At 36.0% G+C, this 19281-nt stretch overlaps 1 protein-coding gene across 1 annotated transcript; it reads right to left on the bottom strand.

Moving 5' to 3' along the window:
* Window positions 1-17907: 17907 nt before the first annotated feature.
* Window positions 17908-18879, bottom strand: LOC138909078 (uncharacterized). Its single transcript, XM_070200164.1, has one exon. The coding sequence runs from the start codon at window positions 18877-18879 to the stop codon at window positions 17908-17910; it is 972 nt and encodes a 323-aa protein (XP_070056265.1).
* Between the last annotated feature and the right edge of the window lie 402 nt (window positions 18880-19281).

A 19281-nucleotide genomic window follows, 5' to 3' on the forward strand; every position in this document is an offset into this window, starting at 1 on the left:
CGATAATGGAGGCCGCTATGTCTGAGGAGGAGCAAAAGAGGTTTAATCGGTTCAAGAAGATGGGTCCTCCACGTTTTTATGGCGATCCTTTAGCAGTTGCACATGATTTCTTAGATGGTTGTCAGGACATTCTGCAGACTCTTTATTTGGTGGAGTCCAATGCGGTCGAATTCACTACTTTTCAGCTTTAGGGGTTAGCCAAGAGGTGGTGGCAGTCATATAAGCATAGGAGGCCAGCAGGGTCACTTCCACTCACTTGGAGTCAGTTCTCACATCTCTTCTTAGAGAAGTTCATTTCCCTCATGAAGAGAGAGGAGATGTGTGGTCAGTTCGAGCACCTTCAGCAGGGTCGCATGTCTGTTACGGAGTATGAGATGAGATTCATAGAGCTATCTCTCCATGCAGCTTTTATAATCCCCACTGAGATTGAGAAGGTGAGGAGGTTCATTGAGCTATCAATCAAGTATTTTTGCTATCACTAATTTACATTTTGGTTTAAGACCCTTCCTATATGCTCCTATATATTTATTCCTCTTATGTTGCACGGTAGAAAAATATGTCTGACGAGCGCAAAACACAATACGAAATTGATAATCACTATTCAAAGATAACATAATTTAATTATTGTCTCTAGAGGGATTGGATTTAAATAATGTTCGAGTAATTTCTGGCTTAATTGCTATTCAGGATGATCAACACTTGATTTGAACAATTATCAACAACAATTAGCTACCAAAATCTAAGAAATTATCCATTGATCATGGAAGACAACAATTGAGCAACTAAGGAATATCACTGAGAGAAAAAAAGGTAATTGACTAGACAGGTGCAAGAGAATTGACTCGAGATCCAATTCTTAAAGCAGCTCACTCTATAATACTATTAATTCTCACGAATTCACCAGATAATTAGATTGCATTTGAAGTTAAGGTTCCTCTTTCGATTAAGCGTTAATTTTAGTAAATAATCCAATTGAAGCACAGTGAACAATTGTAACGAATAAAATGATGGTTTTAGTCTAAAGGGTAACTTCTCACGAATATTTTCCTATTTTCTAGTTCGATTAATAATTCAAGAGCCTCTTTCGATTACCTAGTTGAATCACGAATTTAAACTAGAGAATAAGATGTAAAGAAATTCAATATAAAGCTCCTCTTTCGATTAAGCAAAATAATAAACAACTTCACAATACGATTTAAAACTCCATCAATTAATTCAAGCAATTGTCAAGAATCGAATCCCTAATCAAATTATCAATACACCATATTTGTCAACACTCTAAGAAAAATTACTCAATAGCAATGAAAACATTCATCTCAATAAGGTTCAAAGACATAGAAAACAGCAATGCTAATGATTCAATACAAACTCCCGTATTGCACCAATTGTTGATTGAAATCTTGATGAATTCTTGTGTATTCTTGCCTTAGTTGCTTCTTAAATCTTTCGTAGGTCAAAAATTCCTTCAAAAATGTATATTTGGTATATTTAAACTGTGTAGAAGCGGCTCAGGACGAAACTACCCTTTCCAAGCCGAAACAGGAAAATACTCTGAGGAACATGCACAGGCGCGCCGCGCCTCGTGGCGTTCCATGCGCCACGCTAGTGGAGATTTACGTAGGGCATGTCAATTTGTTTTTCAGGCACAATTGTACTGTCGCGTCGCGCCTCACGATGCCCCATGCGGCGTGGTAGTGCAAGTTTCACAGAGTAATCGTTTTCATGCACTTTTTGATATTCAGACTTGGTCCTCGACCCCCGAAGTGATCCTGGTTTAATTCCTTGGGCTTTTACTCAGACTTCAAAAGCTCCAATTTGTTCGATTTAGCTTCAAATTATCTTTTTAACTCGGAATCGTATCCTACAATGCATAAAACATGTACTAAGTGCAAATCACCATCATTTAAGCTCAGACACAAGCAAAATACAGTAATTAAAGTGCAAATTACGGCTAAAATACGGGTTTCTAGCCTATCATCAATTCCTCTGGGATTCTTATATGTCAAACTTGCATTTGATTATCCTCTTTTGATCTCTTTGCACTGGCCTGAATTCAATAGAAAGCATGTCTATAAGGTTCTATTTCTATCTCTATTTAGTTCTAATTGATTCCGTATGTGTTTTCCTACATGTATTGGTATTTGTTCGTCTGGTTCTGAATTTGCATTTTAAAAAGCATGGCTATAAGACCCCTCCTTGTTTTCTTTCTTTTGCTTCTGCTTGGTTAGTTAAATATTTTTTGAAAACATGCCTATAGGCTCTTATGTATGTCCATCCACTATTCTGACTTCTGTGTTTAAGTCAAATTCTGGCATTGCATTAGAAACTATGCCTATAGGACATCGTGTTTGAATTTGATTATGTACACATGACTGCATATTGGTGGAGTTGGGTAAAAGAGCATTGTTTCTGGGATGAGTCTGGTTTCATGGGCCAGAATTGATATATGGGTTTGAGTGCTGGCTGTCCGCTTTGTCTTTTGGATTTTTTCACTTTTAGACAGCGCCAGAAATTATTTATATTTGGTAGCCGAAAAAGTGTATAGAATTTGTATAATTTGTGTATATAACATACAGAATGTATATATATACAAAATATATATCCAAAATATATATTTTCCGGCTATTATTTTGAGAGCGGCTATACAGTGTCATTTTTCCTTGTCTTTTATACTTGTGGGCTGTCAAGTCCAAATTTGGGCTTTCGGAGTAGAGGCTAAGAGGCCGCGGGAGTTTGTAAGGTCCAGAGCATGTTCTACGTCTATAACTAGCTGATGTTTCTTTTATTTTACTTATTATTTATTTGGGCATGTAATAATTATTTGTAAACAAATTCCGGGATATAGTGAGTATTGGAGTTTGGGGATTCATTTACTTAGGGGAGAAAATATGCCTATAGGACTTAATACAATTCCAATATGATGTATCTATTATTATTTAGAAAACATGCCTATAGGATCTAATACAATTTCGATATCCCTTGATCACTTAGAAATCATGCCTATAGGAGATAGTACAACTTCAACATATTTCTTTTACAACTTATAAATCATGCCTATAAATATAATACATTCAATATGCCTATTCTGTCACAACCTAGGAAGTATGTCTACAGAGTCTAATTCAATAACTCGTCTTGCTTGTCATTTTTGGAGATCATACCTATAGGATTATCATTTTAATTTGATGAATTCGTCTCATTCGCTTTTTAAAGTTGGCCTATCAATTCCGAATAAGCAACCTATACGCATTTGGAGAACATGTCTTGTAGGATTCAGTTATTAATTTCAAATTCACGTTTAAAGAATTATATCTCAATTCAATCATTAATTTTGGTTTCGTTCTAAATATCAATTAGTGACCCAACCTATAGGATCAATTAAAAACAAGACTATGTCCGTATGCCTCATCAGTTTCAAAGCAATTTCTTTGAAGGTTAATTAACGAGCACTCAGTATTTGCTCAGATTATTTAAAGAAGTTTAATAGCATAATTTGGAGGCTAGCTTGAGCCCTTTTGGTGTACTAATTGCCAAAGTCCCTATGTGCTTAGTTTATTTGACGTTTAGTTAATCACAGGTAGAAACTTAGCTTTTATTTTGAGTCTAGAAGTTCCCTTTATATTGAAGAAAACAGTTACAAGAACAGCTTGTATGTTTCAAGCCTTGTTTTCATTATCTGATGCATTACATGGCATGGGGAATATATACACGTTTAAGGAGAGTCCTCCAGAATCTCACTTAGCTAGTTAGCCTCTATCTATACATGTTTGTGTGTATCACAACTACTCTAAGGTGTTATCTCTTAGGCGGATGAGTTAGGAGGGATACAACAATCCTAAGATAACTCTAAGAGACCTACCCAGGTTGGGACTGTCTATCATCCCCCTCAAGCTGGCGTGGGGACTTCGGACAACACCTAGCTTGGTGCGCAAAGTCTGGAATTGATGTTTAGGCAATGGCTTCGTCAATATATCAGCTAGCTGGTGCGTGGAAGGAATGAATCTGGTCTCCATTGCGCCGTTTACCACCTTTTCTCTCACAAAATGATAATCAAGTTCAACATGTTTTGTGCGAGCATGTAACACCGGATTGGCTGTGAGATGAAGAGCACTAATATTATCAGTGAACAATAAAGGAGGACGAGATAGAAAGATTCCAATATCCTTCAAGAGATAGGTGACCCATGTCAATTCTGCAGCAAGAGATGCTAACGATCGATACTCAGCTTCGGCACTCGATTTGGCAACTGTATGTTGCTTCTTGAATGACCAGCTGATGCAGTTAGAGCCAAGAAAAACACAAAGTCCTGTCGTAGACCTTCTTGTTAGAGGGCAACCAGCCCAATTTGCATCTGAAAATTCGACTAAATTAAGAGACGATTTAGCTGAAACACGCAGGCCCAACTCAAGGGTACCCGCAAGGTAGCGAAGAACACGTTTAACCCCAGCCCAATGCACCCTCAGTTGCGCTTTGCATAAACTGGCACAAGAGGTTCAGTGAGTGAGAAATCTCAGGCCTGGTGAGCGTGAGATACTGCAATGCGCCAACGATACTTCGGTATTCAGAGGCAGACACAGGCAAGCCATAGGAAGTATGGAGATCATGCTTTAAATAGAGTGGAGTATTTTGATTGCCCTAGCACCCAACATATTGGATCGACGGAGAATATCAGCCATATACTTGGCTTGGTTAAGAAAAATACCAGCAGAGGTGCGGTGTACCTCGATGCCAAGAAAGTATTGGAGATCACCCATATCCTTCATTGCGAACCTCGATCGAAGTTTGTCGACAAGACCATTCAGAAGGAAAGAGTTGCTTCCAGTTAAGACAATGTCGTCGACATAGAGGAGCAGAAACATAGAACCCTTTGAGGAATGAAATACAAATAGTGAAGGATCAGCCTTACTACAAGAATAACCAAGATGAAGAAGGTAAGAACTGAATTTGTGAAACCATGCCTTTGGTGCTTGCTTTAGGCCGTAGAGTGCTTTCTTCAATAGACAAACGTGATTTGGAAATATAGGATCGAGAAAATCTGGGGGTTGCTTCATGAATACAATTTCGTTGAGTTCGCCATGAAAAAATGCATTTTTGACGTCAAGTTGTTTGATATGCCAATTCAAAGTTACCGCAATAGACAACACTAGCTGAATTGTAGTTGCCTTGACAACTGGACCGAAGGTGTTGTCAAAGTAGACTCGTTCAAGTTGATTGTATCCCTTTGCAACTAAGCGAGCTTTGAATCGTTTCACTGATCCATCATGCAAGAGTTTGGTCTTGAACACCGATCTCGAGCCTACGACATTCATATGAGGTTTGCCAGGTACCAATGTCCCAGTAATATTAGACTTCAAAGCTCCCAGTTCCTCATTCATGGCAGCCAACCAATGAGGTTTAGACAAAGCAGTTTTTTTGTTTTTTGGTTCAGAAATATCAGTGTGAAGGGAAGTCGTGAGTTTGAGGGATTGGAAAGTGGGGTTGGTCATGGCTTGAGTCTTATTTCGCGTGAGCATGTGGTGGGTGTTATCTGTGGTTTAGGGAATAGCAGAATGTTGCCAGGTGAAGTATGAGAGGGAGAGATAGGTGGCAATTCGACAAATAGTTCAATACCTGGTATCGTAGATGGATCAATGCTAGAGGAGGAAGTTGCCGATTTGGATGAGGAGGAAGAGGCAATGTTTGGAGACACTGAATTGCTACTGGTTGTTCAGTTGTTTGAGTAGGGCTTTGGCTTGGTGTATTTGTCTCAAAATGACCAGGGGGTTGTGATGTATGAGCAGGTTCTATAGTTGGCTGGGGCAAGGAAACTGAATGATCAAATAATGTAGATTCATCAATGGCCGATGGCGACGTGGACTGATCAAGTTGTTGTGCTAGTTCTGGAGATGACGAAGCATTCTGTTGGAGGAACTCACGAAAAGTGGTTAAATGTGAACCACATGAATCTGCAGAAGAAGCACCTCTGGTAGATACATAGGGTATGTATAATTCATCAAAAATTACACGTCTTGATATAGAAACTTTTCTTGTTTGGGGATGATAACATCTGTATCCTTTGTGAAGTAGACTATCCTATGAACACGCAAGGAAATGTCTTCGGTTGAAACTTATTTTTGTTGTGGCCATTGAGTTAGGGAAAACATCAGCACCCACCATCATTCTCGGTCAAACGCACCATAATTTTCTTATTCTGCTTTAATTATTTGGGCAACGAATACTTATCGCCAAATCACGCTTTAAGAACCAAAGTTAGATTCCAAGCTATGGGGTGGGATAATCATAATTCTTAGTAACAACTGAACTTATAATAAACAAAAATTAAAAAATAATGAGAGGAAATTTAATTTAAAATCAAGCTACAATCTAAGAAATTCATCAAGAATGAAAGAAAGTACAACAAGGTTGAAAGTAACATAAGTACACTAACTTCATGCATGTATTAACCAAACACAAGTATTGTTAATGTATATATCAGTTGTGACCAACATACAAACCAATTGTCAAGTATGCATTACATTAGACAAAGGAATACCATATTATAACCACAAAAAAATGCAACTGAAAGTGATAACATGACATCCTAATACCACCATGAATAACTAAGAACCAAAAATATAAGTTTTTATTAACGTTAGTGCCACCATCATTCTCGGTCTCTCTCTAAAGAATAAATTGTATTAAGACTTCTCAGAAATCTAGGTTTCTTAGTTTTATATGATGGGTGTAACGGGTTAAGGGTTAATGAATTTTTTTAGATGATTATTTTATTAATTTGGTGGCTTTCCACTTGGTGGAAGATATTTTTAAAAAGTTTGACTAACGGTAAGGGTAAATATGGTGCGATAGTATAACGGAGGGTAGATGTAAACTATATACCAAAGTAGAGGGGTATATTTGACCCTTTCCCCATTAACTTATTACTATGCAGAAAACTAACACTACTAGAAATTCGCTAAAAATCACTAAAAAAACCGACCAAAGTTGGTCGGTTATGGACAATTACCGATCAAAACATGACCATTAGGATGTGGACGGTGTTTTGATGGTCGGAATGGCTTACCGACCAAAGTTGGTCGGAAATTACCGACCAACTTTGGTCGGTAGCTTAAATCCGGATGATAAAATGTTGACTTAAAATTTCACTTTAAAAAGTCAACCCGAAAGTCAACGCGGGGTCCCCCTCTCGAAACCTGACAGAATTTTTACGAAATCTGAGCACCCATTCCGATACGAGTTTAACCATACGAATTTTATCAAATTCCGATAACAAATCGACCTCCAAATCTTAAATTTTAGTTTTTGAAGAGTTTTACGAAAATTCCAATTTCTTCCATTAAAACTCGAATTAAACGATGAATATAACTATGGATTTATGAAATATAATCACTTTCGGATATAGAACACTTACCCAAGTCGAAGTCGTGAAACAATCTTCAAAATTACCCAAGAACCGAGCTCCAAAAATCCCAATTGAAAATCGCAAAATGACCAAATCTTAAATCCTTATGTTTCTGCCCAGTTCCGCATTTGCGGAGTACACTGCTCAGCTGAAGTCTTGCATCTGTGGAAGGATTTTTGCTTCTGCACAATCGCTTCTGCGATGCCCAAATACGCATCACCGAGATATTCCGCTTCTGTGTTTCAGCGATCGTATCTGCGACGTCGCAAGTGCACATTTTCTTCTGCTTCTGCGACCAAACGCCAGCCCTGTCCAATGTCACTTTTGCGATGGCTGCCTCGCTTCTATGAGGTCGCTTCTGCGATCAAGCTTCCGCAAAAGCGATTGCACCAACAAGTCCAAAATTCTAGCACTTTCTTAAGTCCAAAAATCGATCCGTTAATCATCCGAAATCCACCCGAGGCTCTCGGGGCCTTAACAAATATACCAACACGTCTCAAAATACAATACGAACTTTGTCGAATCCTCAAACTACATTAAACAACATCGAAACTATGAATCGCACCTCGAATCGAATTATGAGTTTTTAATTGACAAGTTTAAGTACTTACCGACCAACTTTGGTCGGAAACATATTTTATTAATTTAATTTTACCGACCAAAGTTGGTCGGTTTAACTAAATTATATTTTTTATTAATTATTAAACTTTAAAAAAATCGACCAACTTTGGTCGGTAATTAAAAATATATATTTTTTTAAAATAATTAAAATTAAACATTACCGACCAAATATGGCCGGTAACCTCAACAGTGCAGGCAAAATACCGACCAAAGTTGGTCGGTAATGTTGACTTCTGGGAATTCAATGTTCATTAGCCGACCAACTTTGGTCGGTATTTTGGAATAATTTTTTTTTATTAAAAACTGACCAACTTTGGTCGGTTTTCTGGGTTTAATTTTGGCATAAAATGCCTGTTTTGGCAGTTACACCACCTACCAACATACCAATATACCTAATAACAACAACAACAACAACAACAACAACAACAACCAACAACAACAACAACAACAACACAACAACAACCAAAACATTCAATAAATACTTTAAAACTAACAAATTAAAGTTCAATTGAATATAAATATCCAAAACTAAGTTAAAACTAATTACAACTAGTTCAAAACTGGCTCTATTTGTCTAGTTCAAAGTATATAAAAGTCAAGGGGTGTTTTCTACAACATCATCATCACCGTCTGATGAACTTTCATTTACAAGACGGTATAGAGAACGGTCTTGTGGAGGACGGGAAGAACGATCACGGGGAGGACAGGAGGAACGATCACGAGCAGGACGGGAGGAACGATCACGTGGAGGTCGACCCTCTGGAGATGACTATATTATTTTAAATTAAATCAGTATTTCAAAATTTTTATAAAAGTAAATTATAATACTTAAAGAAAATTGAAAGCTTACATATGCAGTCGAGGCCCGATCCTTGACCCACCTATCTTGATCCCCCTCTTTCTTCTTCTTCACAATATGCGTCTCCTTAGATAGCTCATCATGACTCATTGGACGCCCATACTTTTTTTCCTGAAAACAAATTAATTTAGTTAATAAAAAGAATAGATATACTTAGAAAAGTAAAATAATTTAAGCAAATTACGTACCAATCTTCTTTTTATTGTCCCTAGGTTGATCGCATGTCCAGTGTGCAAGGAGCCTCCCTTCTCGGATGCGCGAGCTTTCTTTCCTTTTTCGCTCCTCTCTAAGAACTCCGCGGTAAGCCATTGCCTTTGCAAATCATTCCACAAATTCTCAAGTAACCAACCAGGCCTCGTGTTCTTCTTTCTAGCATCCGAGGAAGCATCCGCCAATCTCTTGCGAGCTTTATAATGAAAATTTGCAGTCACTTTCGTGCTATAGCGGTCTTCCCATACACACTTGCTCTGTATTTTAAAAGTTAAATATTAGATGGAAATATCATAAATATAAATTATTAAACTATTTAAAAGAACATTTATACCTTAAATTGATTGAAGATTTGCTCCTTCAGCAAGAATGGGCAATCAGTCCAAGTCGCATAAGGGCCATCATAAAGCTTTCTGATGGCGTTGGTGATTATCTTCGTAGTCTTATTACCCGGCCTGAACCTGCAATTTAACAATAAAAGTACATTAATATCTTAGTAAAAATGTTACAAATCAATAGATGCAAAAATAATGAATAACACTTACCCATCACCCTCAGGGACTATGATGATTTGGATATGTCCTATCAAAGTGCTTCCAAGCTTCTCCATCTGAAGGATGACACATAACACCAGATGGTCTTCTATTTTCAAAATGTCATCTCATATGAGGAGCAGAACTCATCGATGCATATAACCTCTTTAACCTAGGTATAAGAGGTAAATAATGCATCGCCTTGACAACGACCATATTCCCGCTGGAAAGCCTCTTGAAACGAGGCTTTTCGCAAAATTTACAACTGTATAAAGTTGTATCATCTTTATAATATAACATGCAACCATCTTCACAACAATCAATTCTCATTGACGAAAGTCCTAACTTAGAAACCAATCTCTTTGCCTTATAGAATTTACAGGTAAGTTGATATTAGGGTCAAATAGTTCACTCATAAGGTTAATGAAAGAGTCCATGGGTGCTTGAGAAATATTCCAATCAGATTTGATACTTAGTAATCTAACTGCAATAGACAGCTCAGAGTGCGGACTTCCTTCACGTAGTGGGGAGTTTGTTCAACATTTTCATTGGGCTCACCCCCGAAGTGCATCCCAAAAGCATCCGCAACCATATTCTGAATTCTAGAATCAAGATTTGTATTCTCCACCGACCTACTACTTTCACCAACAACCATGTTATGAAATATCCCACGGCTACCATCAATCTCTCCATGATTAGTCCACACAAAGTAATTCTCTATAAACCCCTTCCTATAAAGATGAAGCTTAACTTTCTCCGATTTTTTAAACTTCATACAATCGCACCTGACACAAGGGCACCTAATTATTCCTTCACTTTCGTATGGTGGAAGTGACATTACATGTCTAATAAAGTCATCAACCCCTTCTACAAAATCCTCCCGCAATCCCCGCCGATTAGGATAATTTCTATTATACATCCAAATACGATGTTCCATCTATACAAATAAAACAAGAACAAATTAATTTATTCTATAATTATAAATTAATTATATCTTTTTTAGTTAATTCAAGATAATTATTTTTTCCTAATTACACCAATTTATATCCTAAAAGTCCAATTCATATCCAAAAGGTCCAATTCATATCCTAAAAGTTCAATTCACAAGAACAAATCCTAAAAACTAAAATTTCAATTCATATCCTACGAGTTTAAACATAAACTAACTAAACTAAAGAAATTCAACCCATACCCTAAAAGTTCGATTCACAAAAATAAATTAATTTATTCTACAATTATAAATTAATTATATCTTTTTTAGTTAATTCAAGATAATTATTTTTTTCTAATTACACCAATTTATATCCTAAAAGTTCAATTCATATCCAAAAGGTCCAATTCATATCTTAAAAGTTCAATTCATATCCTAAAAGTTCAATTCACAAGAACAAATCCTAAAAACTAAAATTTCAATTCATATCCTATGAGTTTAAACATAAACTAACTAAACTAAAGAAATTCAACTCATACCCTAAAAGTTCGATTCACAAGAACAAATTAATTTATTCTATAATTATAAATTAATTATATCATTTTTAATTCAAGATAATTATTTTTTCCTAATTACACCAATTTATATCCTAAAAGTTCAATTCATATCCAAAAGGTCCAATTCATATCTTAAAAGTTCAATTCATATCCTAAAAGTTCAATTCACAAGAACAAATCCTAAAAACTAAAATTTCAATTCATATCCTACGAGTTTAAACATAAACTAACTAAACTAAAGAAATTCAACCCATACCCTAAAAGTTCGATTCACAAAAATAAATTAATTTATTCTACAATTATAAATTAATTATATCTTTTTTAGTTAATTCAAGATAATTATTTTTTCCTAATTACACCAATTTATATCCTAAAAGTTCAATTCATATCCAAAAGGTCCAATTCATATCTTAAAAGTTCAATTCATATCCTAAAAGTTCAATTTACATGAACAAATCCTAAAAACTAAAATTTCAATTCATATCCTATGAGTTTAAACATAAACTAACTAAACTAAAGAAATTCAACTTATACCCTAAAAGTTCGATTCACAAGAACAAATTAATTTATTCTATAATTATAAATTAATTATATCTTTTTTAGTTAATTCAAAATAATTATTTTTTCCTAATTATACCAATTTATATCCTAAAAGTTCAATTCATATCCAAAAGGTCCAATTCATATCTTAAAAGTTCAATTCATATCCTAAAAGTTCAATTCACAAGAACAAATCCTAAAAACTAAAATTTCAATTCATATCCTACGAGTTTAAACATAAACTAACTAAACTAAAGAAATTCAACCCATACCCTAAAAGTTCGATTCACAAGAACAAATCGTAAACCCTAGATTCTAACTAAACTATTCAAGACAAATACAAATTAAAGTTAATAATTCAATTATAACTAAATTATTCAAGACAATACAAACTCAAAATTGAAACACTCATTAGTTAAAACTAATTCATAACTAATTGACTAATTAACAAAACTAATTAGTTAATAAAACTAATTAACAAAACTAATTAAAACAAGACCTAAACCCTAATCCTCAATAAAATGCAATATTCAATTAATTGAAACACTAATCAATTGAAACTAATTCACAACTAATTAACAAAACCTAGAAATAATAAATAAATGGGTTGTAATTCAAACCTAGAATTTTTAGGAGATGGAGAAGGAGAGGGCGGCAGTGGCAGCGGCGACGGCGACGACGCGGCGACGGCGGGGGCTGGGCGGTGGCGACGCTGGGTGGGTAATGGGATTTATGTGAGGGAAATAGAGAAGGAGAGGGGAATGTATTGAGTGAGAGAAATAGAGAAGGAGAGGGGAATGTATTGAGTGAGGGAAATAGAGAAGGAGAGGGGAAAATAAGAGAGAAATGGGGGTTCCCCCGTTTTTCAATTCTGATTTCAGAATTACCGACCAAAGTTGGTCGGTAATCTTGGTCGGTATATTAAGTGTTGACCGTTTGACCAAAAACCGACCAACTTTGGTCCTTTTTTTTTTTTTTTAAATTTAATTCTTTTTTTTTGTGTGTTTTTTCCTTAATATTATAAACTATAAAAAAATATTATAAATTATAAGCATTTATTTTATTTAACTATACAATTATTATAAACTTTAAGCATAATCTTTATAAATAATTATATTAACTATTTACTTTTAATAAATTATAATAGCATCTATCTAAGTAAATTTTCTAAGTTATAATTAAGTATGTGAGTAATTTCTCTCTCACACACACATACACTATATTGTAATTGATGCTAATAACTTTATTTTTCATTCGTTCATCACTAATAATGCATGACATAGATTAATCGATATATAGGTCGAGACGTTTTGATGAATCATCGATTAATATTCATCGATATATCTAAGAAAGTTATAAGTCGATGAATCAATTTACAAATAGATATATTTGATGATAAAGTATATATGCTAATTAGTATCTTCCCAAGTCTATCCCTAAAAGAATCCGACCCTGTGGTCCTAGCGCTTCGCGTTCGTATATATATATATATACGGCTATACCTATATATATATATACACACACACACACACACACAAACACACTTCACTGTAATACTTTAACTATATATATAGCTTGTTATAGTATATGTTAGTGTGTATATATATAGCTTGTTAAAGTTTGACCATGTTTGACCTATTAATTTAACTCGTTTACTTAATACTAATAGCTTCTTTCGTTTATTTAATTTGTGATCCATATATATATGTCAAAGATGTTTAGTGTCAAAGATGTTTAGTATTAATTCTTCTATTTTTCATTCATTCATCACTAATAATGCATGACATAGATTAATCGATATAGGTCGAGACGTTTTGTTTTTACTATTAGTCGATATAGGTCAAACGTTTTGTTTTTAATATTCATCGATGCATCTAAGTAAGTTATAAGTTGATGAATCAATTTACAAGTAGATATATTTGATGATAAATTATATATACTAATTAGGATCTTCACAAGTCTATCCCTAAAAGAACCCGACTCCGTGGTCCTAGCGCTTCGTGTTTTTATATATATACGGCTATACCTCTATATATATATATACGGCTATACCTCTCTCTCTATATATATATATATACACACACACACACACACACTTCATTGTAATACTTTAACTATATATATAGCTTGTTATAGTATATATTTGTATGTGTGTGTATATATATATATATAACACGCTTCGTTGTACTACTTTAACTACAAATATAGCATGTTATATATAGTATATGTTAGTGTATTCATTATTTATATTATAAAAGTTTTAACGAATTACTTTTATATTATTTAGATAGTAAATATAAAAGCAATTCAAAAGTTTGACCAATGTTGACGTAATAACCGACCAACTTTGGTCGGAAATTTTACAGAAAATAACAATTACCGACCAAAGTTGGTCGGTAAATGCTTCCCCTACATTAACCGACCAACGCTGGTCGGTAATTTTAAATATAAATTCTTAAATATTATAAAATATTTTAAATAATAAAATAATTATTAAAATTTAAAAAATTGGGTCCAGATTACCGACCAACGTTGGTCGGTAATCCAAAATTTTCTTGTCTGACCAGCTGGGTCAATTCGTTGACCAATTTACCGATCAACGTTGGTCGGTATTTAGTTTAAAAAAAATATAATTTTTTTTTTCAGTTTCCGTCCAAGCTGGACGGTTTTTGGTCGCTTTTTTTAATCGACCAATGTTGGTCGGAAATATTTGGTCGGTTTTTAGCGGATTTTTAGTAGTGTAAGAACTCTAGAGTGTGGGTGTCCTAATCTTTGATGCCATATTGTATCTGCATTTTTCTCAATTTTTGTAGCAGTCAAGACTTTGTGTAAGTTTTCTTCCAAAGCGTACAATCCATGTTTGTCACTTCCCTTGGCTAGAGTTATTCATGTGCTTTTCTCCTTAACAACAAAACTCTCGTCAGAAAATAATAGCAAGAGGGATTATCCTTCACAAGTTTACTAACGAAAACAAGGTTATTCTTGAGTTAGGTACAACAAACACATCCTTTAAATAAAGATTTTTTTTTCCAATATGCTTATTTCCTATGTATGAAATAAGTAGGTTATCACCATTGCCTACCATAACAGAATCCGTTCCTTTAAAAGGTAAAGAATTTTCAAGATTACCTGTAATTTGCACCATGTGATTGGTAGCACCAGAATCCATGTACAGATTATTATCTGGTTGGTCACTAATTGCCATTGTTGCAAGAGCCCGAGGTACTTCTTGTTGGGACGTCCGGTAGGAGTAATCCCACCTATAAAAACAAGAAAGCGCCGTATGATTGTTCCTTCCACAAATTTGGCATGGATTATTTTTAGAGTTCCCATTCTGCTAGTTACTTCCATTTTGTGATGGACCATATTGCCTCAGATTTTTTGTCTGGCCTTCTCTACCTCTTTGTTGTCCACGTCCCCGATGTAAATTTCCACAACCTCTTACCTGTGACTTTTGAGTCACAAAGGCCATGGCTGAGTCAAGTGTGGTAGGTGCCTACCTGCTCTTCCACATCTTCTCGCATCTCAAGTCCCCTAAGAGCATTAACAAACTGGTTAAACTTAGGATAAGGAGGTTTACTCAACATCATAGTATGAAAGGTCTTGTATTTGCTTCCCAGACCTCTAGCAAAATTAATTTTACGACCCAAAATCTCATCACAGATGTCATGATGACACTTAGTCTCTAAGACTAGGTAAGTTTATTTGGATTACATTTCGAGATATTTTTTGATAGATAATCTAATACAAGTGTCGAAACCAAAAGCGAAAATTATTATAACAACCTCCCAAGACTGGTAATACAGAGTCACGAACTCTAACAGAATACATGGAATGATCTTGAAGATCGAATATACAATACTGTTCGAATAAGAAATTAACAGTACAATAAAATGAAAAGACTCCAAGGGACTACGACGACCAAGAAGCCCTTGAATCCTTGTGATCACACTTTAACTCTTGCCGAATATGATATCTCCAATACATGGCTCTGCACAAAAATGTGCAGAAGTGTAGAATGAGTACACTACAGTCGGTACCTAGTAAGTATCAAAACTAACCTCGGTGGAGTAGTGACGAGGTACAATCAAGACACTCACTAGTCAAATAACCTGTGCAATAGAGCAGTATACAATAGTACTGGAAAATAACCAGCAATGATAACAACGAAAAACAACCGGTAATATAAACATCAGGGCAACAAGAACACCATAAATATTGCTCAAACGAATAAGGAACATAAGGATAACCAATTAATCAAGTCTTTCAAATATACGCCTTTCAAATGTAAGTCCTTCAGATATAAATCTTTCACATATAAGTTTTTCAAATAAAAATCTTTCGAATATAATTCTTTCAACTAAATATCTTTCGAATATAATTCTTTCAAATAAATATCTTTTGGATATATATCTTTCAAATAAATATTTTTGAATATACGTCTTTCAATTAAAAGTCACTCTATGACACTTCATTTTATAATCATAAAACACGGGTCTTAGCCCACTTTCAAATTTTCGGAATACGGGTCTCAGCCCACTTTCAAATTTTTACGGCACCTCATGCCCATATTTCTATCATAACCGCACGGATAACTCACGTGGCAATAATAAAATCATCATCTACTCATGGCACCTCGTGCCCACATCTCATAACACAACTGCACGGATAGTTCACGTGCCAATATCAAAATCATTATATTTTTTCGGCACCTCGTGCCCACATTTCATATCACATCTGCACGGACAGTTCACGTGCCAATAACATAATCCGCCCGGTAATCGCCACAGGCTCACCATTTCAACATGGATCAGATTATTATCAAGTTCACCGAAATGACAAGACAAGTTGCACAAGATATAAAAATAAACACAAGAAAAATCACAACATCACATGAAAATCACCAACACAATAACCCCACATAATCACATATAATCTCTGACAATAGCCACCCTTATCTCTCCTATAGCTACCCTTATCTCTCCTATAGCCACCTGTATCACTCCATATAATAGCCACCCTTATTCTGCTACCCTGACAATATCAATAGACACCCTTATCGCTCTTATAGCCACCCTTATTGCTCCTATAATAGTCTCCCTTATCGCTCCGTATAATAACCTCCTTTATCACTCCGCCCAGATAATATCCCAATGCACATAACAGCAGTGAAATGCCATCCTTATACCCGCATAATATCAATAGTAGAATGCAACCCTTATACGCCGCATAATAGTAACCCAAATCACATAACAATTCACAGAGAAAATTATCACAACACCACCACATAATTAACTCGTATTTACAAATTACACGTAGGCCACAACAATGTATATAGAATCTCAAAACCACAACAAGGATGGAAAAGTAACTCAACATAGAACAACGTCTTCTTTAATCCAAATTTTAGGTAAATAGATTAATACCTCTTTTTAAATTTAATTAATTAACTATTTGAGGATGAAAATTCCATAATTGAATTATTTTCACGAAATGGAAACTCAAACGAATACATAATTCACATAAAAGCCAAGTGGCGATCACACCCAATTATCATCTAAAAACAAACTCGGCAAACAAGGAATGAGGCATGACAAATAAAGGATTTAATAAGTGCCAAAAAATTTCCAGTTTAATATATGAATATGATCATGAACTTAAACCAGTAGAATTTGCACATATAAGTCCGAGTACGTACTCGTCACCTCGCGTACACGGCTTTCACATTATACAAATGGCACATATGACTCAATGCCTAAGAGGTAATTCCCCACACTCAAGGTTATGCAAGATACTTACCTTTTTGAATTTAGGCTGATATTCCAAAATAGCCTTCTTGCGTAAAATAATCTCCAAACGGCTCAAATCTAGCCAAATAAATTATATAACTTCATTAAAACCTCGGACTGAGGCCTTCTTTTTTGCTTCACCGAATGGAATTTCAGATCCAAACTTAGTCTATGAGTGGTTATTTCCGATGGGACCCCTGTCATGTCAAGATGGGACCAAGCAAAACAGTTCATATTAGCTATAAGAAATTGAATAAGCTTTTTCCTGAGCTCGGGATTTAACCCCGTGCCCAGGTATACCTTTCGCTTGGGCAGATGTTCGATTAGTGTGATTTGCTCCAGTTCTTCGACCGTTGATTTGGTAGCGTCGGAATCATCGGGGACCATGAAGGATCGAGGGATCCCATAATCATTATCTTCGTCAGTCCTTTGATTCTCTAATTGGGTCGAGGCTGACGTTTGTGATTGCTATTTGGTATCCCGTTTCTCATTCGAATCTGATCCCTTTGTCGATGATAGTGATGATATCGGAATCACTTCATCGACGGCAAACATTTCATTCGCAGCCGGTTTCTCCCCGCAGACCGCCTTGATTCCCTTTGGTGTTGGGAATTTTAGAACCTGGTGAAGGGTCGAAGGTACTGCTCTCATGTTGCGGATCCAAGGCCTCCCGAATATGGCGTTATATCTCATGTCGCCCTCGATCATGTGGAACTTCATTTCTTGGATGGTCCCGACCACGTTTACTGCCAGAATTATCTCGCCCTTAGTAGTTTCACATGCCATATTGAATCCGTTTAGTACCAGGGTTACGGGCATGACCTGGTCCTGTAGACCGAGCTGCTCTACGACCCTTGATCGAATGATGTTGGCCAAACTACCTGGATCAATTAACACACATTTAACTTGAGTTTTATTCATAAGTACATATATTACCAGTGCATCGTTATGGGGCTGCATGATCCATTTCGCGTCTTCGTCACTAAAGGACAATATTCCTTTAGGTATGTAATCCTGAGTTCGAGATCGCTTCTCTCTTATAATCGATATCTTAGTGCGTTTAAGCACCGGCCCCTGTTGGACATCGATCCCTCCGTTGATCATGTGGATGATGTGTTGTGGCTCTTCTTGTTCGTTTTGTCTGTTGTACACTTTGTTTTTGAAATGGTTCTTGGCTCGGTCACTTAAAAACTCTGGAAGGTGCCCTTCATTGAATAACCGGGCTACCTCCTCTCTCAACTGCCTACAATCTTCCGTTCTGTGGCCATGGGTGCCAAGGATTTCTCTAGCTGGATCAGACTCCAGAGGTCGAGGCCATTTAGTATCTTTGATGCGTCCGATAGCCGATACGATGGCGAATGAATCAATATTGAAGTTATATTCTGATAACCGTGGTGGTTCCTTAGGTCCGGTATGCCTATCGAACCCACTCTTGCTCATCATCCCTCGAGATCCTTGGCCTCGATCACTTCTACTTTCGCCTCATACGTGGTTACGTCCCGATTCGCTACCCATACAATCTTCGTTATACGGCCGATATCGGTCCCTGTTCGACCTTGGTTACCTGTCGGTGTCCCTTTTAATAACGGACCCAAAACCCAACTGGTCGTCTTCGACTCTAATCTTCGATTGATATCGATTGTGTACGTCGGCCCAGGTAATAGCTGGGTACTCGATCAAGTTCTGCTTCAGCCGTCGTGAAGCCATCGAGCTTCGTTCGTTAAGTCCTTGGGTGAAATCTTGAACGGCACAATCGTCCGTGACCGGGGGTAGATCCATTCATTCCAGGGGTAGATCCATTCATTCCATTTAAAAATGAGACACGAATTCTCTTAGCATCTC

This window comes from Nicotiana tomentosiformis, chromosome 1 (assembly GCF_000390325.3).
Source record: "Nicotiana tomentosiformis chromosome 1, ASM39032v3, whole genome shotgun sequence".
NCBI lineage: Eukaryota > Viridiplantae > Streptophyta > Magnoliopsida > Solanales > Solanaceae > Nicotiana > Nicotiana tomentosiformis.